General features: G+C 46.3%; 2 protein-coding genes across 5 annotated transcripts; both read right to left on the reverse strand.

The window, feature by feature from the left end:
• ISY1 (ISY1 splicing factor homolog) lies at positions 1-12,493 on the reverse strand. Its single transcript, XM_069865698.1, has 11 exons — positions 12,437-12,493; positions 12,329-12,351; positions 9,764-9,815; positions 8,006-8,071; positions 7,218-7,260; positions 6,938-7,050; positions 6,519-6,636; positions 5,514-5,636; positions 3,096-3,205; positions 1,895-1,981; positions 1-732 (listed from the first exon to the last, which is right to left on the reverse strand). Exons 1-11 carry the CDS (start codon positions 12,437-12,439, stop codon positions 625-627), a joined length of 846 nt encoding a protein of 281 aa, XP_069721799.1. The 5' UTR covers positions 12,440-12,493; the 3' UTR covers positions 1-624.
• Positions 12,494-17,244: 4,751 nt separating this feature from the next.
• On the reverse strand, positions 17,245-26,323 carry CNBP (CCHC-type zinc finger nucleic acid binding protein). 4 transcript variants are annotated; one of them, XM_069865711.1, is made up of 5 exons: positions 26,208-26,323; positions 19,930-20,049; positions 19,560-19,652; positions 19,177-19,378; positions 17,245-18,316 (listed from the first exon to the last, which is right to left on the reverse strand). In XM_069865711.1, exons 2-5 carry the CDS (start codon positions 20,030-20,032, stop codon positions 18,199-18,201), a joined length of 516 nt encoding a protein of 171 aa, XP_069721812.1. In that variant the 5' UTR covers positions 20,033-20,049; positions 26,208-26,323; the 3' UTR covers positions 17,245-18,198. The 4 variants fall into 4 exon arrangements, with proteins under 4 accessions (XP_069721812.1, XP_069721810.1, XP_069721813.1 ...); XM_069865709.1 differs by having other exon boundaries at positions 19,560-19,655; XM_069865712.1 differs by having other exon boundaries at positions 19,177-19,375; positions 26,208-26,322.
• Between the last annotated feature and the right edge of the window lie 1,288 nt (positions 26,324-27,611).

Here is a 27,611-nt window from a genome sequence, read left to right on the forward strand (position 1 = left end):
TCATGTTGTAAGTAAGTTTTACTAAAAATATTTGAACAAGGTATTGTGAAGATGGAATTATTTACAACAGTTGCTGAAATATCCAGCATTTAAGCAATTTGTTCAGGCTCAGTTAGAAACCACAAAGAGGGTGACAGCTTTTAGACACTTGAATGTGTTATATAAAGAACCATATCGACTCTGAAGACACTCAGATCTGCCATCGAGGTTATCTCCAAACAGGCTCTAGGCTATCCTGGTAAGCAAATATCAACATCAAAGAGATGTGTACACCTACATCAGGACACTGCAGAGAATGGCGGTAACATCAGTTTTCCTTAAGAAGTTGAGAAGTCCCTGGGTTTGTGGTTCTGTCTGTAAGAGAAACTGTTGCACAGACCATTTTACAACAGTTACTGAAGATGTAGTGACAAGTTACTCTAGGCTTGACCTTTTTCAGCACTGAAGTGCAAGTCATCCTAAAGCTAAAACAGTGGTTTTCCTTCTTCAGAACACACTGTAACTCCAGCAGTTTACTCCTAACACCCAAGGGGAATTCCGGAGCTAGAAGTGAGTGCCACCAGAATATACGAACCTATTGCTTTAAGGCAGATAATATGAAACCCAGGATATACTGGCACAATGTTACAATCCTAGAAGTGTTTTTGCTTCTTCACTCTGTGCCATGAGGGTTTCACTGGCATACTTCTGAAGGAGCTCCATCTTCTTTCTCCGTACAAGAGCTTCCTCAATCTGCAAATACAAAAATAGGATGACTTAATTGAGATGCTGAAACCACGCGTGCATAGCTGTTAAGCCAGGAGAAAAGGAAATATAGGAAACAGACCATGAAAGTTATAGCTCTGTACTAGTTTAAGAGTACTTGATCCAGGATGAGTCAGAAGCAGCTTTTTTAATACTCAGCAGAAGCTCACAGAAGTCAAAAGAAGCAGGAAAAGACACACCTGTGTTTCAGATCTCTGCTTCTACCCTTTTCAATGAGGACTTTGGTGGCAATTTTACCTTACTCTCAGTACAGTCACTTGAATTTAGTTTCAGACAACTGTCTCACCTATAGCTGCAGCAAACCCAGACAAGCGGAGTTACGCCACACTGATCCACAGCCCAAAAATCACAAGCGTGCCTTTCACGTTAACAACAGAACCTCTTGCCTAAATTTTTGTCTGGAAGTGCCAGCAATTCATGATTCTTTAACACACAGGTAGTCTAAAGATCTACAAACAGTAACCTACAAGACCTGTTTTAACCTCATTAAGGATTTTACGTTTGTCCACACTGCACACAGTATCTCTCAAAAATAAACGTTCTGAATCTTAATTTAGAATCTGGAAGGCATAATCCCATTGGTATAAGGCATGGAGCAATTTGCCACTAAAAAGTGGAAAGATTACACTGACTAACGCTAATTAGAGAGACTTCTATGCAAGTCAGGAGTTATATATTAGGAAGACAGTTTTGACGCTCAGTTTTTCTCTCTAAATTGAGAAAATATCCCTCAGAGAGCAATGTTTTTTTTAATCATTGTTTCTCTCCTGCCATTCTGACAAGCCATTACACGTATAATTTGTTGAATGTGCAGGGAGTTAGACCATTAGCAGAAAAGCACAATGAAGAAAAACAGGTGGGCAGGGTTATCTTGGCCATAACACCACAACGATTTCCTCTTTTATATAATACTTATGAAGGTTCGGGAAATTCTCAGATGAAAAGTGGCTATAGCACTGGAACCACAGTTCTGTCTGGTTCCAGGCATTTGCAAGAGGATTAAACAGTTGTAGAGTCAAGTCACAGAAATAACAAATCAAGGACACTTTTACTGACCTGCCACAAGTTAAGATCTTTGTCTTGCAAAGGCCAGAGCACAAGTCTGCAACTCTGTTTTCTTATGTCTTACCTCCTGCTGAGATGGTACTGGAACATGTGCAATAAATTTCTGTTGGCCTTCTTCACCTTCTCTTTCTTTGCCACCTTCCTCATCAGACTAAAAAGGAAAAAATTAAGCCACATCAAGTTTACTTCCTGAAAGGGTCATTAAAACCACCTTTTTCCAACTGCTCTGTTGGAAGGAACCAGATAAAGAATGATCGATGCTACAAACACGGAAAGTAGGTGAATTGGACCAAACAACAAAGGAATACGAGACAAGCATCACATTCATATCACGCTCCTTGACTTTTTCGGGACTCTTGCTTTCAATTCTCATATAGCTTTTTCTCTGCTGTGGCATGGGAATGAATGCAAAGCTCTACTCCCTCCTCTTCTGTATCTCTCTGGTTGCCACAGCAGAGCTATTAAACAAAAAAAAAAGAGGTGCCAGCTAACCAAGAAGAAATACCTTAAAAATACATGTACCATTTCCGGGTGTAGCTCTGTACTACTTTCTTTCTCACACCTGAGAGCTCGGGTTATGAATCATGAAATAATAAAAATAAAACAAGGTATTGAAGGAACAACCAGTCTACTTATTATTCTTGTGATAAACCCATTTAGGTAGGGACTACAAAATATATAAGTACCCCTTTCCAGTACTCCTCTTACAGGTCTCTAAGAGAACCTGCAATGTTCCTCACTTCTCTTTCTGGAGCTGGGAGCAGGAAGAATAAAGCAGCAAGAGCCAAGTCACAGCAGTCTAGAAAGCAGCATCAGCAGAGCCTTGCTGTATCAGGATTCGACTATAAACAAGGCACTTCAACCCATGGCTTTGCTACGCATTAAGAGTATGAAATTACAGAGAACTACTTGTGCTGTTATTGATGTAGATTGTACTTAGAAGCAAGACTGATCAGTGCTCTGTTAATGCCACGCTACCTGACGAACACCAGCATTCCAGGCAGTGGCTGATCTCAGCAAGGTCTCAGCTGTTGTTTCTCACGCAAGTAAGAAGTCTTCCCTAGCTGCCAGCTTCCATCACTCTCTAAAACTTGGACCAAGTGTACTCAGCCACTACTGACTTCTACTGAACAGGGACAACTGCACAGAGAGATGGAGAGAAGGGCAGAACGCAGCAGCAGGCCGGTCCTCAGCAAAAGAACTCGACTTCCCAGGAGGCAGCATAGAAGACACAGTAAAGTTACATCACCTTAGCCATCACATACCTCATCGTCATTGACAGCATAGATATTTACTTCCTCCTCCTCCTCTTCCTCGCCTCTTGCAAGTCGTGCTTCTCTCTCCATTTTCCATTTTTCCACTGCTTCTGCTAGAACTGGTTGGCAAAGAAAAATAGCAATTGTATCTGAGAGCAAGATAAAGCAGTGTGGTCCAGCCATAGCCCCAGTTTCCTCAACAGCATCTCAGCAGCAACTGAAGCTAAAGTTCCTTTGATTTGCCTCCTATTTCCAAAGCTTTTCCAACAGACTTAAGCCTGGTTTAAATCCTCTGCATCCATAGCACACACTTATTGTACAATCTTGATGTAGACTCTAATAAAATACAACGCCACAGACTGAGCAAACCCTAATGCTAGCATTGTGAAAACATGGCACTTGCTAATGGCTCAGTTGGGGTACATTTTAGACTCTAAATGTCATGGATAAATACCAGCTTGCTCTCTAACCTGAATAACAGGGGTGACATGAGCAGGCCAAGTGGCTCTTACAGCTCTGTAGCATATGAACAACTATAGGGATGTTAATCACCATGTAATTAATTAAACATGATTACACTACTCACTCACCTAAGTCCCTTTCTATCTTGTAGTATATTTCTCTTATTACAGAGCATGATTCCAGCTCTGTAACTGGCTGCTAGCTAGGAGCTGTTAGGCTGCTGTGCCTCCACCGCACAGCGGAGTGCTGCTACGAGTGCCAAAACAAGTTTTAAGCAGCTTAATCAGTGACACTGTCAGTGTATAAAAATCCTAGGGAGGTGAAAGACAGTCATTCCCCCTGGCTCTCAAAGATTAAACATTAAAGTGCTCTCCATGAGAAAGCAAGATCTAACTAACAAGTTGCACATGACTGCATTTTTGTGTGGTTTTGTAATAGAAAAAGTACTGCAAATTAAGGTGGTTTATTCCATAGTTTCGTAACAATTTAACTCTTCTGATAACAAGGTAAAAATGACAAGAGCCTAGGTAACCAGTGACCTTAGAAGAATCCCAGCTATTGTGCGCTAACAGTACCTTAATCCTACACAAACAGTAAACCTGTTTGCTCTGTTAGTACCTCTAGCCTTGTTATTTCAAGTGACACAATCATCCAAGATGATAGTTTTCTTGAGTTATCATATTTATGCAGCCAAACAACCTTTCCTGTCTGCAATTCTCAAGATATGCAAGACAAACACTGCACCAAACAATTTTCCTTCTTACATTATTAATTGCCTGCCAAGGAGCTGCTGTTCACTTGGTTTAAGACTCTAGGTTATGCTGCAGGACACAGATGAGCGAAGCATTTCCTTTACTCCCCTCTTCTTCCCTGGTACTAAGAAGATCTCAAATGTGGAGAAGGGGTAAGCTCAAGAAGTATACGACCACATCAAGAGATACTAAGTATTGAGAGCAGTTCCAAGCTCAATAACTTATAATCACTTAAAGAAATCACTTCCTGCAGTTTCCTTTAAAGGTTTTCTCTCCAGTTCGAGAGAGATAGGCTGCCCAGAGAATTTACAGCTGCCCCATCCCTGGAGGTGTTCAAGGCCAGGTTGGATGGGCCTGATCCAGTGGGAGGTGACCCTGCCCATGGCATGGGGGGGCTGCAGCTCGATGGACTTCGAGGTCTCTTCTAACCCAAACCATTCCACAATTCTATAAAACAAACAGCCTCAAATCACCAGGATTAGACAATGCTCACCAGAAGCAGCAAGAGAACTATTCAGAAAACAGCTAAGCTCCTAAAGGTGGGGTGCAGCCTCTTGCTTAAAGCTACACACCCAAAGATAGCACACAGTGCTGAATTTTAAAGAGGGTTTCAGGAATTAGGCTCATAATCTCAATGTCTTTACTGGCCAAGTCAGTGGCAACAAAGCTAGAGAACTAAGTGAGCAGGTACACAGATAAATTTTATCTATTGAGAAAGTACGGGTTTCAAAGGAAAAAAATGTTCACAAATGTGTCAAAGCTCTCAGACAAACTGCATGTGGATAAATTAACACAGGCTGCTTCAGGGTTTCCAGAGAGTTCTCTCTAAAAACTGAACAACTATGTTCAAAGATCAATAATCAGGTGAGATGGTAGAGTCAGTTTTCAAAAAGGAGGGAGATAATGACTTGAGCTCCGCAGATCTCCCTGTTGCAGCCTGCTCTTGCACATTTCTCAAGCATGAAAAAGGAGATTCCGCTTCAATCACAAATCACTTGCTGACAATATTAAACCATTCCAGCAATAAAGAGCAAAGTCACACCTCTTTGGCCTTGAAGTGCCTTACACAAAAGTGAATTGGATATTGATGTGACAGATGAAACCTGACAGCTAAGCACAAGACAACACCTGCAGGGAACAACTGTATCTTAACTTCTGAGTCCTCCATCACCTGTTCCTGGGATGATTTATGCAGGTTTTGAATCTCACATACCTTTCTTTTCATGTTCTTGTTCCAGTGGCTCCAGAATACCATCATCTTCATCCCTGTAGCCATAGTACTCTGCATCAATGTTTTTCATAAGCTCAGCTCGAGTCTTCCGAGGTGGTGGGAGGGCTGAAAGAACATGCAACTGTCATTCATCCTGGTCCACCCTGATGGTTTGCTGTGTGTTCCTGGCTCCCATCAGCCCCACAGCAATCTCAGCTACCCCGGGATGACCTGACCTGCCAGCAGTATCAACAGTACTGGTGTTTTATACGGCCTGCACAAAACCATCTGAGAACATAACCCAACGTTTCACACTGCAGTTCCCACCCTGTGGCAATTCTGCACTCTGTCACACAGGCAGTTGGTTTTCCCCCTATACTTGAGCCCCAGCACTGAGCCAGACGGCGAACAATAGGAACTAAAAAGCCGTCCCAAGCCCCTGTAGAACTTCCCATCAACCTTCTCTGCAGATGGGAAATATGAAAGAGCTGTTTCAGTAAGCCTGCCTCACTTTCAGGTCCAAGCAATTACACTCACTCTTTAACAGATCTATATATAAGTTTTATCCACTTACATATAGTTTTTCTTATTATGGGACCAGATTCCTGCTTCTGAAATGATGAACAAGTAAAACTTCCTTTTCTTTCTAAATTCTGAACTCAAGAGTGCTATTTAGAACTTCTCAATAAAGTTAACCTCTTATGCTGGAAAGTTTCTGTAGAACATCACAGAAAGTTCCTATAGCCCTTACTATTTTGAACTCCCAGTAGAAAACAGAGTTCACTCTCTTCTACATTTCTTTAACTGCAGACAACTACAGGAAAAGGTGTTCTTTGCCCTAAGAAACAGCATTTAATTAATTACCTGTGTAGAGCATTTCATTGAACTGACTGAAGACACAGGCCAGGCTATGTGGCTATTTGTGTTCCCCACATGCTACAGCAGACAGTTTACTCAAGACATACCGCTGTGCAGATTCACATCTGGGAAGAGTTGCTATTTACTTACGTTCCTTCTCAAAGAGTTCTCTAACTCCTGGTAAATCCTTTGCAGCTCCAAAATATTTGTAACCTCTATTTCCTGGAACTTCTTTCCCTTCATGATCTAACATTTTCGGTCCAATTCGCTGGAAAATAAACAGAGTTAATTGTTTAAAATTTTGTTCCTCTTGCATCTTGTATTTCCCCTTTTTTCCTGAGCATTGTAACAGATTAAAGGATGCTCCGAATGAAAAATCCATTTTGCTCATCACGGTAACAAGTGCTCCTTCTAACACAACCTGACATTTTAAGGGGCTGAACAAAGCTCCTCTCTAATGAATGCTGGCCAAGTAATACGTGGTAAACTAAAGGTTGCACAGATTTTCCTCATTACTCACTTTACTAGTACGCAGAACAACCATATAGTATAAAATAATCTATACTTACAGCATAATCAGGACCTCCTAGCTCCTTTATTCTGAATTCCCAGTGTCCTTTCTCCCTCAGAAGTTTGTTTATCTCATCGTTCAGGTCCCGAATTCTGAATTCACCTAATCCAGCTGTTAGAAGGCAGAAAGACAACAAACCAGACAGCTTACTAGAAGCGCCAGAGTAATTTCAGACTTCATACAATGGAAATAGCACAGTTCACATGAAACGTGGGTTTTACTGTAGCTGCTTAGGGCTGGACATTCAAAAAAATAAAACATAATCAGAAAAATCTTACCATTTTGAATCTGTGCCACTTTCTTGGAAATTTCCCCAATGATCTGTTTAAATAATAACACAAAAGAGAATTACTCAAAAAAAAAGGGCAAGAAAAGGCTGAAAAATACCTCCCTAGAAGGATCCAAATTCTAAGTTGGCTTTTTGATGAAGAAAATGGACTGGAGCCTATCAGTTTCTAAAATCAACATAGATTTTCTTCAGACACAAATTTAGGACCCCAGAAGCTTAAAAGCCAAGGAAATATTTTTACAGCAGTGCATGCGCTGATGCAGGAGCGCGTGAAGTACAAGGAGAGAGTGCTGAGAGAGAACGGGGTTTATCTGCCTTAACAGAAGACAGGAGGGGAATATCCTACAGCAATAGATAGCGTAGCCTGCAACTCCCTAGTAGAGGGAATAGAGAAGACAGAGCCAAACTGAGAGGTGCACGGCAACAGGAAAAGTAGCAACAAGTACAGGTTGGAATGGGGAAAGTCTGAGTAAATTCAAGGTGGGGGAGGGAGGGAATCATTAAGCAGGTAATCAAGGACTGGAACAGGGTCCCTAAAACTTGTGGAATCCAAATCCCCGAGGTATTCAAAACTCAGTTGAACATGGCCCTGAGAAACTTGATGTGGTAGGACCCATTTTGAATATCACAGTGAACTATATCACCTTCCAATCTAAACTATTCTGTGATATGTCGGTATACTGAAGTGTGAAAAAAGATTATAAGCAGGCTGTCTAAATGGGAAGTGCTAAAGCTCTACTTAGTACAGAAGTGGAAAAAATCATAGCTTGACATTACCTGTCGCCTCCATTTCTCAGCTTTAGGCAATTCATTACACTCTGAGGCAAGGAAAGGTCTTCGTTCCTGTTTGACAGAAAGACCCACACCACTTAGTTTTAACCTAGCATCACGACATTCACAGCATTCCACACAAACTTTACTGCTTCATTAATTCCAAACCACGCTACAAAGCTCCAGTGCATTCTGCCCCCACTGATTTTTATTAAGTGTAAAACGATGATTTACAGCCCTGCCAAATTAAACTGTCACAGGATATAACAATCTACTTAAATCCATTTTATTCAAAACAAAACCCGTCACCTCTTTTTTCAAATCTCACAATCCTCTCTAATGCAAATAACATTCCATTTAGGACAACTGAATTACAACATCATTTTGAATATATTAGCATCTAAATAAAATCCAATGGTTTTGAAGTAACTATTAAGCTCAAGCCTTTCTTTCTCAATTGCTACATAATATTGTCATTTTTTCCAAGCTGATTTTGTTTTTACTATCCCAACTAGTCTATCCAAAACACCTTTTTCCCAACCTTCTTCACATCCTGTTGACTTACTGACACAAACTAATACTTCATCTCACCTCTGTGTGCAGTTGTTTTGTCCCTTTCCCTACAGTACTTCCACAGCTCTTCCTTTTATTTATTAAAAAGCCTTCCTTCACACAATATACCAGAAACTAGATTCCATCTTATTCTCTGACTGTTGTTCATGGGATCTTTTCCACTAGTTTCCCCAAACCGTTATTTTCCAGTTTAGTGCCTCATATTGCTCACACTCCTGTGTAAAACATCATTTCTTAAGGTGCAAACATAGGACGCCTCGGTTAGTTTCCAGAGTTCCTTCATTGCTCGCTCAAAATTAAAAGCTATAATAAAGACAATTACCGACAACACGCTGATCCCAAACAAAAATATGCTTGTGAAAAATGTAAAGGAATATCCAGAGACAGCTCAAAATCAGACCGTGCACGTCTGCGTGGTTTGTGGGGTGCTATTTTTTTCATTAGTGGTGGGGTTTTTGAATTATGAAGTTGCTAAGTCCATATTTTGTCAATCCCACATCTTGATTGTCAATCAATCAAGAAAAGCTGCATGGTAGTGAAGACGATGACGACATAAGCTATGGTCCTAGGCTGATAGCACACTAATGTCGTCCCATGCAAGCACCAAGTTCACAATAATCCCAAAGGTCCTGTTTTGTGGTTCCAGTTTTTTTCGGAATATTGCCAATGAACAACAAGAAGGGTTTCTCTAGCTCTTCTGGGACCAAATCCAAGCGACCCTTGTGACTGCTGTCAGTAAAAGTAAGCCTATGTGTATCAGTTTGCCTAAGTAGTTGCAGAAGGAGATAATGTCAGCCTCAAAAACAATTCTCATTTTCTGTCCAGCACGCTGCCTCTACTTAAAGAATTATTGTTGTTTGGGTTTTTTTTCAAACTGTTACATATTCTACGCACATTAAGTTATGTTCAAGTTGCACTTTCTTCTCAGCAGCAACGCTTACAGAATTCTGAAACACGTGCATACTATTTGTTAAACAGGTTATTTCCTAAGAAAATGCTGTTTACCATTTCTGCTTTGTGACACTGTGAAATAGAGCCCCAACTCTCAGCTGCTTTCCAGATGTGTCTGGCTCCTACGAGACACCCATACCTGCCATGTGACCTTCCTGACAGCTGCCGGGCCGCTCTGTACCTAGCTTGCACATCGCTCTTTACTGGAGCTAACAAAGCTTTAGGATTTTCACACCATACCTTAACTTTTCCTTCCTCAAGCTGTGCTTGACGAAATCTGGCCAAGGCCGTCCTACAGAAAAGAAAGGAAGCAGATTTACTTTTAAAAGTCTACATTCCAACAGGAAAAAGTTTTGCTCTGGGTGTTTACAGAATCATAGAATCAGAACCACCTGGAAAAGACCTCTGAGATCATCGAGTCCAACCATACCTACCATTTATTGTGGACTTAATTAGAGTCTGCAGAAAACAAAGGCTTGAAACATATTCACTGCCCAGCTCTTCTGGCTAGAGACTTCTTCAACACTGCAACCACTTAACGTTAATTTATTCTAAAAATACAAATCCTGGTAAACATCTAATTATCTTTTCCATTTAGCATAAACAAGCATATTGGGTATTAGCAGCAAAAAGACATCAATAAAATATAAGCACAAGCATGAAGTTTATACATTTTACCAGGGGATAAATCAAAAAGCAAACAGCTTCAGTAAGGAAAGAAGCAGATAGTAATGAAGTTCATTGACATTACCAAAACGCTCAAAGTATCTTGCAATGAGCGGGAGAGACTACCAGTTTTATTTATACTAGACATTTAATAGTTGCATAAAAAAAGCACAGAAAACTGACTGCATCTAAACCCTTAAACAGCTACCCTGCACCTAAGCCAATTACTGAAGCTCAGTCTGCTGTTGAGAGGTACTTCCAGAAGAAAATCACACCATCGAATGCAATGTCACAGATGCACCAGATGGGATCACCGACCATAGGAGAGCACCTAGCAAGCTATGAGACAGCTGTCATCTCCTCAGCCTCTCTCTGAGTCACTATTACAAGCTCGGAAAGTATTTTAGGAAAAAGACCAAACATGACATAGATTGATTATCAAAGGGCCCATAATCTACTAGTTCTCAATACATGGTCTGCAAATGTTTTTGAGAAGTACTCAAAAAGTACATTCTTTCAGGTTGAGAAAGTTGAGGTTCTTCAGCCTGGCAAAGAGAAGGTTCCAAGGAGACCTTAGACCAGCTTCCAGTGCCGAAAGGGGCTCTGGGAAAGCTGGGGAGGGGCTCTTAATCAGGAAGAGGACAAGGGGGAATGGTTTTCAGCTGAAAGAGGGAAGGTTGAGATAAGATCTTCAGAAGAAATGTTTTGCTGTGAGGGTGGGGAGGCCCTGGCCCAGGTTGCCCAGAGCAGTGGTGGCTGCCCCATCCCTGGAGGTGTTCAAGGCCAGGCTGGATGGGGCTTGGAGCCCCTGATCCAGTGGCGGGTGTCCCTGCCCATGGCAGGGGTGGCACTGGATGGGCTTTGAGGTCCCTTACAACCCATTCCACGACCCTGTGATTCTGCATTGACTGTTCCATTGGAAGAAAAGCCTATCCTGATATGTATGATCAACGTGATCACCACCGTCCTGTCTTGAGGAAGATGAATTTCTAACAAAATTGCCTTACCAAATGACGTAAGACATCTGACAAAAACATCCCCCACTTCTAAACCAGAGACCAAACCCTAAACCAGCCCCTTCCAACCCAACCCATTGCATACATTGAGAACTTCGGGTTTAGGCTTAGCCACTGCCAAAGAAGAAGAATCACACTTAAACTAATGCTGACAAATTCCAATCTACCCTGCCATCTCTATTCCAAAACTGGGAACTGCCTAAAGCTGTTGTAGGCCATCAGAATATGTTTCACTGTGTTTATCAGCAGGCCCATGCTGCAGCTTCTCTCCAGCACCTGCCACCACAACTGTGCAAGCTCTGCAGAACCAGCAATGCCCTGAACAGTGCCTCATGTCCCTCCTGCTCCCACTGCCTCTGGACAAATACGTGCCAAAGATGACACAGAATCAGGGAATCGTTAACGTTGGAAAAATCCTCTAAGCTTATCCAGTCCAGCCGTCAGCCCAACCCCACTGTGCCTGCTAAACCAGAGAATAGTTTGGGTTGGAAGGGACCTTAAAGCCCATCCAGTTCCACCCCCCGGCCATGGGCAGGGACACCTCCCACTGCATCAGGCTGCCCAAGGCCCATCCAGCCTGGCCTTGAACACCTCCAGGGATGGGGCAGCCACAGCTTCCCTGGGCAACCTGGGCCAGTGCCACTCTCATAGTTAAGAAACTTTTCCCTATGTCTAGTCTAAATCTGCCCCTCTCCAGTTTATACCCACTGCCTCTCATCCTATCACTCCAAGCCTTCATGAACAGTCCCTCCCCAGCTTTCTTGGAGCCCCTTCAAGTATTGTAAGGTCGCTGTAAGGTCTCCTGGGAGCCTTCTCTTCTCCAGGCTGAACAAGCCCAACTCTCTCAGCCTGTCCTCGTATGGGAGGTGCTCCAGCCCTCGGATCACCCTTGTAGGCTCCTCTGAACCCGTTGCAACAGCTCCATCTCCTCCTTATGTTGTGGATTGCAGAACTGGACAACCATGTTCCGAAGCGCCACAGCCACACGGTTTCTGAGCCCCTGCAGGGACAGGGCCTCCGCACCGTCCCGGGCAGCCCCTGTCAGCGCTTCACCGCTCTGTCAGCGAGAAAGCTCTTCCCAATATCCAGCCTCAGCCTCCCCGGGCGCAGCCTGAGCACTCACATGGCCTTCTCCGCGTTGCGAGCCTGAAAAAGAGAGAGCACAGAGCCGGTGACCGGCAGCGCCGGGGCCCGCGAGGGGCGGTGGGGCTCCGCCGGCCCCCGCACTCACCATGGCTCCCGCCGCTCCCGCCGCCGCAGTGACAGGGCCGCACGCACACACAGGGCTCCCCCTGCCCCAGTGCGCATGCGCAGAGCGCGCGCGCCGGACCTTCTGTCCCCGCCCTACACGCATGCGCAACGCGTCCCCCACGCCCGCCCGCGAAGACGTGCAGCGCGTTGACGGTGTGCGCATGCGCAGAGCACGTGTGTTGAGACGCGGGGTTGCTGGTGTTACTAACCGGTAGTGAAGTGTTGATCTGCTGGAGGGGTCTGAACAGGCTGGACCCCCTGGGCTGAGACCAATGGCAGGAGGTTTAACAAGGCCAAATGCCAGGTCCTGCACTTGGGGCACAACAACCCTGTGCAGCTACAGACTAGGAGAAGTCTATCTAGAAAGCTGCCTCGAGGAGAGGGACCTGGGTGTGTTGGTTGACAGCGACTGACCATGAGCCAGCAGTGGCCCAGGTGGCCAAGAAGGCCAATGGCATCTTGGCTTGGATCAGAAATGGCATGGCCAGCAGGTCCAGGGAGGTTATTCTCCCTCTGTACTCAGCACTGGTGAGACCGCTCCTCGAATCCTGTGTTCAGGTCTGGGCCCCTCACCACAAGAAGGATGTTGAGGCTCTGGAGCAAGTCCAGAGAAGAGCAACGAAGCTGGTGAGGGGGCTGGAGAACAGGCCTTATGAGGAACATCTGAGAGAGCTGGAGTTCTTTAGCCTGGAGGAGGCTGAGGGGAGACCTCATTGCTCTCTACAACCACCTGAAAGGAGCTTGTGGAGAGGAGGGAGCTGGGCTCATCTCCTATGTGGCAGGAGACAGGACAAGAGGGAATGGCTTCAAGCTCCACCAGGGGAGGGTCAGGCGGGACATTAGGAAAAAATTTTTTCATGGAAAGGGTCACCGGGCACTGGCAGAGGCTGCACAGGGAGGGGGTTGGGTCACCTTCCCTGGAGGGGTTTAACAGACAGGTGGATGAGGCGCTGAGAGACATGGTTTAGTGATTGATAGGAATGGTTGGACTCGATGATCCGGTGGGTCTCTTCCAACCTGGTGGTTCCATGACCCCTCTCCCGCATCATGCCCACAGCGCCCGCGCGTTGAGTCCCCGCCTCCGCGTGCACCGAGCGCCCACCCGCTACCGTCCCTGTCCCCGCCTTGCCCCCTGCGCATGCGCACAGGAAGCTTTTGGCCCGAGTTGTGCGCATGCGGGCAGGGGCTGCTTTACGCATGCGCAGCGCCCCCAGTCTCTGCCTGTGCGCATGAGCAGAGCGCACGCGGAGGTTCCCGCCCTTACGCAAGCGCAGAGCACCCCGCCCTCCGCCTTCCTCCTGCGCATGCGCTGAGCCCCTCGCGCCGATTCCCTCTCCTGCCCTGTACCTCGCGCGCATGCGCAGCGTGCCGGCGCGCGCCCCGATTTCCCAGCCACCGCCCGGCCCGCCCATGCGCAGGGCGCCCGCGCGCCTATTTCCGCCCTCCGGCCCCCACGGCTCAACCTGTGGGACGGCAACCAGCTCCCTGAAAGGCCTGGAAAGGCAGCCCTCTCCAAACAGCTGGAACAGCAGCTCCCTGTAACCAACAGCTGGAATGGCATCCCCCCCATACAGCTGTGCGCACGTTGACACCGCACAAAACGAGCTCTTCTTGCTCTCAACTGCCCACGGGAGCCCAAGCACGGCTCCCAGCGCATCAGGTCTCCACCAGACGGACTGAGATGCTGGAGGAGTCACAGCCAGTGGCTGCAGCCTGGCTCCCTCCACCACACTCCGGAGGGAATCACAAAATCATAGAATCACCAGGTTGGAAGAGACCCACCGGATCATCGTGTGCAACCATTCCTATCAAACACTAAGCCATGTCCCTTAGCACCTTGTCCACCCGTCCCTTAAACCCCTCCAGAGAAGGTGACTCAACCCCCTCCCTGGGCAGCCTCTGCCAGTCCCCAATGACCCTTTCTGTAAAGAATTTTTTCCTAATGTCCAGCCTAAACCTCCCCTGGCGGAGCTTGAGGCCATTCCCTTTCGTCCTGTCCCCTGTCACTTGGGAGAAGAGCCCAGCTCCCTCCTCTCCACAAGCTCCTTTCAGGTAGTTGTAGAGAGCAATGAGGTCTCCCCTCAGCCTCCTCCAGGCTAAAGAACTCCAGCTCCCTCAGATGTTCCTCATAAGGCCTGTTCTCCAGCCCCTTCACCAGCTTTGTTGCTCTTCTCTGGACTTGCTCCAGAGCCTCAACATCTTTTTTGTGATGAGGGACCCAGAACTGAACACAGGATTCAAGGAGCGGTCTCACCAGTGCCGAGTACAGAGGGAGAATAACCTCCCTGGACAATGTGCAAAACTCTGAATTCCCTGCTACAAACCTTGCACTGCACAGCGATTCATTAGTCTCACATAAAACAGGGACCGTTTTTCCTGCTGATAATCTGAAAGCTCCAAGGATTTCTCTGGAAATCCAAGTATCTCTGCTCCATTCCAGCGTTTGTGTTCCCCCCACACCCAAGGAACATCCAGCTGTCCTGGGAAAGAAATCCAGTGCTCATATCCTGCAATGCTGCTGCTGCACTTCTGGGGCACAAATATTAAAAACCAGCAATAATTCTCAGAGAATGGTACTCTGCAGACACAGAAAACCTACCCAGCTGCAGCACTGGTAGAGCAGTGAAGCAGTGACCCTGTAAGGAGCAGCAGGGTCTTCATAACCAAGCTCCGCGGCCAGATTCCACAGGAATGGGTGAGAAGAGCACAGGTGTCACCAGCACTGCAGGGCTTTGACACAGCAGTTTTGTAGCTGCAGGCTCAGTCCCAAAGATTTTCAGGTCTTTGTAATCAGAGGACTTCAAGCTTTATTACTGGAGGAATTTCTTCACCATGAGAGTGGGGAGGCCCTGGCCCAGGTTGCCCAGGGAAGCTGTGGCTGCCCCATCCCTGGAGGGGTTCAGGGGCAGGTTGAATGGGGCTGTGAGTGGGCGGTGTCCCTGCCCATGGCAGGGGGTTTGGAGCTGGATGGACTTTTAAGGTCCCTTTCAACCCAAACTAATCTATGATTCTATGTTTGACTAAGATAATTGCATGCAAAGACAGTTAATTTGTACTAACACATCTGTATGACCCCCAGACAAGCCACCTGTTACAAGTGTGAATTTCACAAGGGGTTTGGCAACTGTGTTTAAGACTCAGAAATTCATTCATACTCCCAACAGCAGCTATTACAACAAAAAGCGAACTGAAATCAAACACGCGCCCCACTCAAAACCACAACACAACTTGAGTGAGAACCTCTGCCCTGGTCCTTGGTTCTACCAGTGCTGGAAAGCTTTGTTCTTCTGCAGCCAGCTGGGCCAAAAGGCATGTGGCCAAAGAACCACATCTAACGGTGACAGCAGTCCCCGTCGCAGTTGTGGGTTCATGCGCTCTTGCTTGTGCTTTCTACGTCTTTATGCCACACGGACCAGGCAGATGCAAACACACGTTTTCTTCTGCTTAGCAAAGCGGTACAAGAACATTCCCCCTGAGTGCTCTGAATGAAGAGACTTCTCAACAGCCTGCTGCTTCCCATCTCCACAGCAGGGCCAGCTCAGCCTCTCCAAATCCTGCTCAGCCACTGGTGTTCCAGCCACCTTCTCCTCTTTTCCTCCGTCAACTATGGCTCAAGGCTTTCCACAGGCTTTGAACATCAAACCAGGCTGAAAACTTCCAATCTTTTTAATGCTTTATTTCATGAAGCATTAAGGAACCCTGGATTTCCCCACTGCAGAACAGCAACAACCTAATCAGAGCCCACCCAGCGTGACACAGCAGGGGTGACCATCACCATTTTCTTGGACACACACATTTCAGATACCACATTTCCTGAAACAACCTTATGATTACCAGGCAATACACCTGCTTTTCCCATTTCTAATGCTCCCAGGTCTGGCTCCTCACTGGGATCCCCTAGTTCAGCACTTGGGAAATTCTCCCTGCTCTGCAAGCCTCACCAAGACGCTATCCCCCCTGCTGAAAGCCACAGCGAAAGCTGTTCCCGGCCGATCACAGCCTCTTGGGGCATCACTGCACAACTGCACCTTCAACAGCCGTGGTTCCAATATAATGGAAAAAATATTTGTAACCTCTATTCCCTGGAACTTCTTTCCCTTTATGATCTAACATTTTAGGTCCAATCTGCTGGGAAATAAAAAGAGCTAAGCGCCTCCCGGCCCACCAGCAGCTTTTCACCGCAATGGCACACACAGACCACAAAACCCACGCTGGGATGCAATGGGAATGGCTTTAGCCGGCGTGTGGAGACACAGGCACCAACTGAGCACAGCACCAGCCCTCATCAAGCCTGGACAGGTTACATGTGATCTGCACCGCAGGCAGCCGAGAGCTCAAGGCACTTCAGCTCAGCCAAGGGCTGCCACCCTTTTCCTGTCATGACTCCTTTATTGAGCAGAGGTGCTCAAGGTGCACTCTTCTCCAGCTCCCTTTTCATTTGCCTGGTTAATTCCGTAACTGTTCCCAACCCTTTGTCCCTCTGCACAGTACATCGACAGATGGGAATAGGAAGTGCCTGGAATACCAGCTGCTCCACAGCCCTTTTTAGTGCTGAACTGAACTAGCACAGCCCAGGAAGACACATGGCCACCAACAGATCGCGTCTTCAGTGGTTTGGGGAGCAGAGCTTCAACCATACCCACAGGGATGAGACCAGCACGCTCTGAGGCCACACACCCTATTCCGTGGACACAAGCTGACAGGCTCGGTCTGGAAGGACTGCACAGGTATGTTTCGATGGTACTGGAGGGAAACTTAACACAGCATGAAAGAAAAGTCCAAACTAAGTTGTGCACCTCCGCATACCCCTTTTTAATGTTATTTTGCACTGTGTACATGAAAACCAAAAAATAAACAGAAGGAACTTTAGCCAAACTCCCCTTCCTCCTCCAGCTTTATTGATAGTTTAAAATTACATTTTCTATGTTCTAGGACTTCAATTGCTTTTACCATCTTACTTTAAAAACTGATTACAAGCAAATGAAACTCAGTTGTCTAAGTGATATAGTATACAAAAATAACATCTTGATTTCTGTGAAAATGCATTTATTTGCAACTCCTGAATAGCTCCAAATTGTGTATATGCTATGAGCACTGATGGCTGGGCTTCAGATTCACTTTGCAGTATTTATTCCAAAGTTTCCCATTACGTTCCGTAGCTCCAACATGAACATTCGCTGACTGAATTACTGTTACTTTTAGGTTTATTCTGATTTCTCTCTCTCTCTCTCTCATGGCCATCAACAGGCATGTGCATCTTGTTTGTTTACTCCCACTCAGCTATATGCTCTAGGTAGGGCCCGATACATGTATTACTTGGTGTTAACAGCTACTGAGGTCAGACAATCCAAGGCCATTGCAATAAAATTAAAATTATGAGGAAGTTTAGACACTTCCAGAATTTCTTTCCTCCTGCATAGGATCACTTCCATGTAACCCAGAGAGGGTTTTGCTGGTCTGACTCGAACTCTTCCCACTCATCAATCCCTATTCACCAGTGGCACGGAAAGGGGGTTCTTTAACAAAGCATTATACATAACACCTCTACCAAACTAAACATAAACATTTTTGTAGTTAAATGCAGAAAGTTGATTTTCCACCCCTTTCCTCCTTTTACACGGCAAGTAAAGCTCACTGGCCTGGGAGTAGCCTCTATCTGCCAACCTTTGGCCAGTGAAGAGGATTCAGAGAAAAATAATACAACCATCAATCAGAAAAAGGAGGGGCGACAAAGGAAAATAATTAGGCTGTAGCTTCAATTGTGCATTCCCGTGCAAGGTGCCCTGACTCGCCGCAACGATAGCAGTTGACTTCACTGGTCTTGCTGCAGTTGATGGCTACATGGCCAGTTTCACCACACCTGGAAAAAAGCAAGCAGTTTTATCAGAACCATCCAGAGCAGTCACCAAAACAGCAATCCTGTTCTGTCAAGCATGTTTGATACTGGAATTTCATGCAGCACTAGTTCCGCATTCAAGACTTCTGCTTCGCTGTTCCAGAACTCTTTGACATGAGGCAAGTTCATCTTCACCACAGCCAGGAACTGTTCACTAACTGATCCAACTCCCATTAATCACCATAACTGCCAAGACCACTGTACGTCAAATACAGAAGGTTTGGGTTTTTTTCCACTGTCTGTCAGGTTTTGCCTGCTCCAATGCTCCTGTCTGCAGTGTAGCCTCATTTTGAGGGTAATTGGATTTAACTCAAATGCACGACGCTTCTTTCTTCATCCACAGGAGGAAACCTTGGTGGGGGGTGTCCAATACCACACTCGGGAACGTGCTGTTTTCTGCTATAGGCCTACATTTGAAAACCAGATAGTGTTTTCAAGCCAACATTTCAAACTGATTGAACGTCTGCTTTTTACGTGTGGTTCCTATAACTAAGGCATCTTAAGGACGTTGATGCTGGGTTTGTGCAGCTGGAGTTTGTTAGTTCCAGCTTAAGATACAGGGCACCCTCCTGAAATTTAAGTTTGTGCTACTTTGCGTTACCTTCTGTAAAAGACACAGCCCTTTCTTCTCTACAGCTGAAGTGATTTAATATCTGCACCATTCTGGCCTTTGCCAACAGGCGTTCAAGTCTTAGTTTCAAACAACAGTAGATAACTGTGTAAAGAAACGAGCTACCTGGTCAAAACTTAACCTTCGCTTCCTAACCAAAACTAGATACAGAACATAGCTATCACTTAAGGTAAATCCTGCAGTCAGTTCTTACCTATAGCATTTCACTTTGGTGCAGTCTTTTTGAATGTGTCCAAACTCTCCACAAGAATAGCACTTCTGCTCATCTGCATGGTCACAGTCACGAGCCAGGTGGCCGGGCTTGCCACAGTTGTAGCAGCACTGCTCTCTCTCCCTCTTCGGCTCCTTGCAGTCCTTCGCAATGTGGCCACCTCTACCGCAGTTATAGCAGGCTTCCACAATAAGAAAAAGATACCAAACAAGACTATAAAACCTTGGTAGCGTGAGCTGTAGCATGCTTCGAGCAAGGGACACGTACAGCTTGCTTCCAGTAACTACCAGTGTACTATATCCCTCTCTTCAACCACAGATCTGTGTCCATGTGGTTGAAGAGATGGAATATTTATTGATACTTACCATCCTCCTGAAGATCACAGTCCTTGGCAAGATGGCCAGACTCACCACAGCGGTAACAGATGTCCGGGAGAGACGAAGACATGAACTGGAAGCCTGCTTGAAATGGGTAATGGGAGAAAAAAATAAGGTTTAAGGATTTAGTTCCAAATATTCTTAAGAATTAACCAAGGACAACCCCAGCCAAACTGACAACTCATCCTTGGAGACCCCGGCACAGTTCTTACGCACAGGCAAGAACCAGTGAAATTATTACCAACCGGTGTTTTAACTTCTTCAATTCAGACTAGCAGAGCCATTTTTAAATTCTATTCAGAACAGTCAGCTAGAGATCTTACTGCACAAAGAACTGAAAACCACAGTGATCAATCACCTCTGCCACGGCTTCTCATCCCACGACCGCGCCCAATTCCAGTGGGGCACTCCCGAGCCCAGTGGCCAGTACGTCCACACTTGAAGCACTCGTTGCTGCTCATGGCTGCAGATCACCTGTCTGAGGAAGGGACGTTTTTAGAACACCTACTCCTGCCCTGACCAAAGGCCAGGTGAGGGTTCCCACTGTCCCAGCGAAGGCAACGCAAATCACAACAGACTTGTGGTTAACTCAGTACTTCCCTGTACAGCATCTGATCGGACTATTAAAACCACTGCAGGAGATGAAAGTTTGTCTCTGCCTTGCTTGCAGTAAAGCAGCCTTGATCAGCCAAAGAAACAGCGCACAACATAACTTTTCCACTAATTAGTTTTTGCAGCCAACCTTCACTTCAAAAACTTACAAAATGCTTAGAAACTGGGAAAAGAAGCAACAGATGCCTTTAACTGCTTTCTCACCTGCCTCTGCATTGCTCTCTTTTAGTTATGTGCCCTCTTTCCCTACTCCTCACAGTTAAGCTCAAAGGCCAGCTACTTCTCTCTAGAAATTATTTCTTCCTAGCAGTTGTTACTTGCCAGATATCTAGAAGGCTCACTTGGAAAACATCCGTAGAACGCTACGGCAACATCAGCAAGGCATGCCTGTCTGAGACAGAATAAAGCCCTTCTTTTGCCCATATTGGGGAAAGGAGGTATGCATCTCATTGAGCAGGAAGGACACTGAAGCAGCAGCTCAGATGGGGTAGGTTGAACAGGCTGTGGTCACAGCACCATAACTCCTCTAAGCCATTAAACAGTTATGCAAGACTTCCAGAACTAAAAATAAAAGAACAAGGAAGTTTAACATTTAAACTGGAGTCCTTTTCGAAGTGCACCTGAAGACAAGTTTAAAGTACGCCGGTTTAAAAGCACGCGTGTCAGAAGTCTCCTTAACTTCAAATACACCACGTGCTCCCTTCGCAGTTCACGACTCTTAACCCAACAGAAACAGAATCATTCATTATCTAACTTGTTTGGTCAGTACGCCTTATCCCCCATCAAAACAATCCTATCACCCTACCACAATGCTTCCCCCCAACCCCAAAACATCCATCATCCCAGGTTACCAAGAACGTTCATGAGTTGTCCTCAATAAAGCCACTATCGATGCAGCAAGAACACCACATGGCCTGAAGGAGCCAGAATTAGCATCCTGACGTTTAGCCCTTAAGTGGAATATATATAAAACCACAAATTTTTATTTAGAGTGATTTTCAAAGCATTCCAGTGTTGAACAAGTTGACCGTGGTTTTTTAGCAACTCCTTCTCCAAAACAGTTAATTATCTTCAGCATAAAGTGACCATCCATCCTCCCAACCATGGCAGAAGCCTGAGAATTTAGAAAGATACACACTCTAGTACACCACTTCTGTAATCCCATATCTACCTTCCAGCTGAACAGGATTATGTTCTTTCCTCTTAAATTCTGCAATGAAAGCATGCAAGATCTTGAACAGATGCTAACGAGAATAAAACAACTAGCTGTCTGAGCACTTCAGAGACGGAACTCGGTCTTCTCTTCTTCACCTCCATGTTCAAGATTTCAAGCTACCTTACTCGGACACTCAAGGGTGAAGAGCTGCCTACTATGGTGGCAGCAGCTGGCACACAGTGTGCTATTGTTTATCCCTGTTTTCATAGCAACCATGTTGACACCACAGAACAGGAAAAACAGGAGCAAAGCCAACTGTAGGAGCTGGGCTAAGGCACAATAGTTGCTGCTGCCTTTAATTCCTGGAGGGACAAGATGGGGGTCTCTGAATTATATACCAACACGCATTCTTCACTCAACTTGCAACTCTTAATCTCCACATAAAAATATTACTGAACAACAGCAAGACCTGTTAAAAAGAGCAAAACAGTACGCCAACAGGTAATGGAATTGCAATACGTCTTTAGAGATATTAACAGCTACCAGACTTTCATTCAAACCACAAATGTTGGACTAGAGCATGATGTGACAGGACTGAATACTCTGGGCAGTTACCAGTAACAACCTAACATAAACACATTAATATACAGTAAAAGACGGATGTTTAATATGTGAGCTAGACCTGCCTCAGATACACAGTAGAAAAGTTTTTATACTAAATGTTATCTGTCAAACTGCCAGCCAGGATCAGGACCTGCATCACAGATGAAAGTTCCCCGCTTACTGCCCTAAAGGAATCTGAAAAGATAAGTTTTGCATCTGATTCAAAGTTGTTTCCTTTTTAACTGCTCTTTCAAGAGGAAAAACCTGAAGCTTCTTTTGCTTTGGTATACGGCAAACTGGTAAAGTGAAATTATGCAACCAGAGTAAGGAATCTGAAGTCATACAAATGGGGTCTGCACAACTATCCTCCAAGACTGAAAGATTTATTTAAAAATCTTTACCTTCAGAGCTCCCTACCCCCTCCCCCCAACACAGATATCTGAAGGTTACAGCTGCCATAGAAGTTTGATTACAAACCGCACTGCTTTAGTCTTCAGACAGCTTAAGTATACGCAAAGCATCAAACAGTTTGCCTGGGATTTTTCTTCACCAATGTTTTCATGTTTAACTCTGCATTCTTCCCGTAAAGGATCTGGAACTCCATGCAAGCTCACCAGCTAGAGGCAGCTGATGCTACATCTACGTGCCCTACGTTCTAAGAAGTCTTACATGGGACAAAATTCCCCATCAGTATAAACTGTTTTAAAAACCAACAGAAGGATTTAGTTTTCAGATGAAGCCAACAGGCACCTTTAAGGAGCAATATCCAGAAAAGGCAGGTTCAGAAGAAAGGTCCTTAAATGGACAGCCTCCAGGCTGCTCAGACACCACCACACTTTTCAGTTACTTCCAAGATAAAAAAAAAGGAGTACAGTAAAAAACACGCCAGATCAAATTCTCCTCTATTAGTCAATACTCCTCCGTTCTGTCATGACAGGCAACTTTCCAGCAGTTCCTTTTATCTCTCAAGGCCACCTCAAGCAAGGCTTCTGCAACAAGGCGACTTGTTTAAGTCTGCTTGTAAAGTTTTCACCCAGTCACAACTACGAAAGCATGTTATACAAAGCAGCCTCCCACCTCCCCTAGCACCCTTGCATCCCAGAACTAGACTTTAACCTCACCGGGACAGGAAAAGTAATAATGGAAAACGAATTAGAACTTTGGCCTCACCTAGCATTTCTGAGCCAGGTCAAATTCTGCAAAGTAGACTGAGCCACTGCCTCACAGACCAGATCCCCAAACTGGAAAAAACACAAGTCTAGTCACCTCAAACCTTCCCTTTCTACTGAAGAGAGGGGGCAATAATTTACTTGAACTCTTACAGAGCTCCAACTGTAGTCTGACACCAAAACACATCACCTTGCAGCTACTCATCAAAACATTATTAGAATTTTGGACTTTGATCTGCACGAATGCCCTACTGCTGCAGGCCACAGGCCGAGAACAGCTCAAAGATCTTAGTGAGAGGTGCCACCACGCCGGTTTCCTAGGTCGGCTTTAAAGCTTTTGAGTGCAACTTTAGCATCAGACTTTAAAGTCATAAAGTTTCTTTGCAACTCTTCTAGTGATACCAGAAACTAGATACTTACTTGTATCAAATGTGGAAGACCACTGCAGTTAATACACATTCAAAACTTTTTAAACAGGAGAGGCACAATTAATCCCTAGTCTTTACACATAAGATTAGGTGACAACCAGTTCTGCTTTAGTAGCTCATCCAGATCTGATGAGACGAAGAACTACAACCAAGCTCCACTGTAATGCTCCTTATTTTATGGCTTTTAGGCTAGGTGCCCCCTGAGGAAGAAGTCTGTTTTAAAAAACAAAAGCAAAACTTGAGCCCCTCAGAGTAGAAATGAAACTGAACTTCACCACTAAAATCATTTGCAATTCTTCTGGGTACTAGCTGTTCCTTAGAATTTGTTAAATTTGTTAAAAATAAAAGCACAATGTATCAGGGCAATCATCTTCGTTATACTTACCAGGCACTTCTTTATAAAGTTTTACTTCCACTTAGTATGAACAGGACTTTGTTCCCTCAATCAAACGACAGACTAGATAAAAGCCACTGCTAAAGCCAGGGTACTTGAGAGCTCTTTGGGAAGTCAACTGCATCAGAGGCAAACGGTGAGGAATCAGCCCGCCCTTTCCAGGCTGCCGGTGACCAACCTAAGGATGCCACACCTGAATCTGATAAGCCAGCCTGAACACAGCGAAGAAAACACTTATGCAACAGGAAGCACAGCTTTGCTTTCCTGTAAGAAATGGAAAAGCAGAAAGGACTGCTAACAGAAGCGCTAGCATTTAGTTTCAAAAGAGAAATCAGAATATTACTCATATAAAGAGAAATGCTACTTGTGAAGAGTTTTTATTTCCTAAGAAACATGCTTGAAAATTCTCGAACACAGGAGATGTGACTGTCAACCAAAGCTACTCAGTATTCAGCTGGCTGATTTCCACACCAGTAACCTGAAAACATGCTACAGTTAGCAATGCTCCTGTCTCCGGATTTTGTCCTCACTAAAACTAAGTTGTCTGATTAGCAGGTAACAATATTCCTTTGGAAGTAGTATTCAGAAAATAAGTAGTTTGAAACTTCAAGAAAACCCACAGAAGTGGAAACCCAAGCCCTCCATTTGGGTCCCTCAATACATTCCACAGGCAAGCCGATCCCAGAATGCTGAACATTAACTAAAACTCAAAACTTGGATCCCTATTGAGGGTCCAGAAGCCAGGTCAAAGAGACATCAGGACTTCAATCAGACTAGTAATTCTTAAGACAGCTTTGTTGACACAAATTGGGAGGAGACCAAAAGTTCAAAAAAAAGTGACCGTAGCACTTTCTGCCTGCCCATACTAGTTAATATAGACAAACTAGACATTTCCTACTAAATAACTTCCTATCAAGTAATTTCCTACCACCCTCCCTTTTTATTTTCTATAACTATCTGCATGAAGTTTTAAGTTTAAACTAAACAATTTTACCACTCTGTGAACATAAAATTCAGTCTGAATGTTAACAAAATCAGTTTAAAAAAAAAAAATCTGACGGGTTTAGCCTGTAACTTTTAAAGTTGTGGAGAAGACAGTTCATCTCTTCACTGCGCAGGATGGCTTCTTAGGCGAGGTTGCCCTGAGGAAGAAAACGTGGACTGGGAGGGCCTAACACCGCATGGAATGGAATCTCAGTGAGTGAGCTGGGAAGGGGATTCTGCCCCTCTATTCCTCTCTTGTGAGACCTCATCTGGAATCCTCAACATAAGAAGGAGATGGAGCTGTTGGAACGGGTCCAGAAGAGGCTACAAGAATGAATCGAGGGCTGGAGCACCTCCCATGTGAGCACAGGCTGAGAGAGTTGGGCTTGTTCAGCCTGGAGAAGAGAAGGCTCCAGGGAGATCTTAATAGCGACCTTCCAGTACCTGAAGGGGCTGCGAGAAAGCTGGGAAGGGACTGGTTACAAAGACTTGGAGTGATAGGACGAGGGGGAATAGATTTAAAAAGGAAGAGGGAAGATTTAGCCATTAGGAAGAAATTCTTCACCACGAGAGAGGTGAGGCCCTGGCCCAGGTTGCCCAGGGAAGCTGTGGCTGCCCCATCCCTGGAGGTGTTCAAGGCCAGGCTGGATGGACCTTGGGCAGCCTGATCCACTGGGAAGTGTCGCTGCCCCTGGCAGGGGGGGTGTGGAACTGGATGGGCTTTAAGGTCCTTTCCAATCCAAACTATTCTATGTCTCTACCGAGTAGAACGCGTCCTTCTGCTCGTCCGGCCCGGGCTCCGCGCTGCGCCCGCACGTGGGCGGCCACGCGGTGCGGCCCGGCCACCAGGGGGAAAAAAAAACATTAAAACAAACATAAAAAGGGGGGGAAAAGGGAGTTGGGTGCGAAAAAAGAACAAACACTTTTATTTCAGCCCCTTCCCCGCCGGATCGCCTCCTCCCGAGCCGCCGCGACAGGGAAAACCCAACCTCCCCCCTCCCCCCACACTCACCACGGGCCTCGCCGCTTCCCACTCCCGGGACCCCGCGCTTCCCTCCCCTCCCCCCAACCGGGACAACAGGCTCCCCCCCAAGTGGGATAACACGCTTCCCACCGCTCCCGGGACCCTTTTTCCCACAATTTCGCCTTCCAAGCCTGGGACCCCCGGGCCTCGCCTCATGCCCACCCCGCCCCGCTATGGGCTCGAGGCCCGGAGCGGGGCGGGGGGAGCATGAGGCGAGGCCCGGGGGTCCCCATCCCGGCTCCGGTCCCGCCTATCCCCCAGCTCACCCGTCCCGGGCCCCGCCGCGTACAGGCCGCTCTGTGAGGGCGCCTCTCAGTCTGCGCCACACGCGGTGTGCGCACGGCCCCGCGCTGCACACGGCCCCGCCGGACCGCCCCCCGCCCCGCCCCGTCCTCCAATGGCAGCGTGGGAGCTCTGGGCAGCGGCTGAGGGGACTGCGGGGAGGGTGGTGGCTGCGTTTTAGCTGCTGGGGGGCTCGGCGTGGCTCCGGCATGCGGGGACGGGGCCGCCCTCGGCCTCCACACGCGCTTCCTCCCGCCAGGCCGCAGCGCGCGCGGCGCCGCCGCCATCTTGATGGGCCGCCCCACGCCCGCCGCGAAATGGTGGACGCGGGCAGCTCGGGCTGCGGGGTTCGAACGTTACAGCCAAACGACGCGAGAACGAAGTGGCTTCGGGAGACGAGTAACTGTATAAAGTTTACTCTCCTGGAGTCTCACACGAGTCTCATAAAGAATCAGAAAATAGTTTGGGTCGGAAGGGACCTTACAGCCTATCCACTTCCAACCCCCACCCCCCCACTCACAGCCCCATCCAACCTGGCCTTGAACACCTCCAGGGATGGGGCAGCCACAGCTTCCCTGGGCCAAGGCCTCACCACTCTCATGGTGAAGAATTTCTTCCTAATGGCTAAATCTTTCCTCTTTCAATTTAAGTCTATTCCCCCTCATCCCATCCCTCCAAGCCTTTGTAAACAGTCCCTCCCCAGCTTTCTTGTAGCCCCTTCAGATACTGGAAGGTTGCTGTAAGATCTCTCTGGAGCCTTCTCCAGGCTGAACAAGCCCAACTCTCTCAGCCTGTCCTCATATGGGAGATGCTCCAGTGCTCAGATCACTGGGTCGGAAGGGACCTTAAAGCCCATCCAGTTCCACCCCTGCCATGGGCAGGGACACCTCCCACTGGATCAGGCTGCCCAAACCCCATCCAGCCTGGCCTGAACACCTCCAGGGATGGGGCAGCCACAGCTTCCCTGGACAACCTGGGCCAGAGCCTCCCCACTCTCCTAGTGAAGAAATTCCTCCTGTCCAGTCTAAATCTGCCCCTCTCCAGTTTACACCCATTGCTCCTCCTCCTATCACTCCAAGACTTTGTGAGCAGTCCCTCCCCAGCTTTCACCACAAGCCCCTCTCCCTTTTGCCCAGGAACTTTCTAAATGAATTAGCAATCACACCAGAAACGTCCCATGCAAGTGTCCCAGAACTGCAACAGGCCAGCAGTGTCCATGATCATAGGATCACAGTGGTTTGAGTTGGAAGGGACCTTCAAGCCCATCCAGTTCCAACCCCAGCCATGGGTTTAGTGCTTAGCTATAAGGCTTCAGAATCATAAACCGGTTTGAGTTGGAAGGGACTTTTTAAGATCCTCTATTTCCACCCCCTCGCCCCCCCCCCCCC

Source organism: Phaenicophaeus curvirostris, chromosome 11 (assembly GCF_032191515.1).
Source record: "Phaenicophaeus curvirostris isolate KB17595 chromosome 11, BPBGC_Pcur_1.0, whole genome shotgun sequence".
NCBI classification, from domain to species: Eukaryota; Metazoa; Chordata; class Aves; order Cuculiformes; family Cuculidae; genus Phaenicophaeus; species Phaenicophaeus curvirostris.

Bases quoted from the DNA above. Each gene is read 5' to 3' on its own strand.
- ISY1 (XM_069865698.1), bottom strand. The intron at 9,816-12,328 runs GTGAGTGCTCAG...TCTTTTCTGTAG, and splicing joins CGCAACGCGGAGAAGGCCAT to GACGGCCTTGGCCAGATTTC. The intron at 7,261-8,005 runs GTAATGTCAAGC...TTATTTAAACAG, and splicing joins CTGAGAAATGGAGGCGACAG to ATCATTGGGGAAATTTCCAA.
- CNBP (XM_069865709.1), bottom strand. From the start codon at position 20,032: ATGAGCAGCAACGAGTGCTTCAAGTGTGGACGTACTGGCCACTGGGCT. The intron at 19,379-19,559 runs GTAAGTATCAAT...TTCTTATTGTGG, and splicing joins CTGTGATCTTCAGGAGGATG to AAGCCTGCTATAACTGCGGT. The intron at 18,317-19,176 runs GTAAGAACTGAC...GCTTTTTTCCAG, and splicing joins ACCAAAGTGAAATGCTATAG to GTGTGGTGAAACTGGCCATG.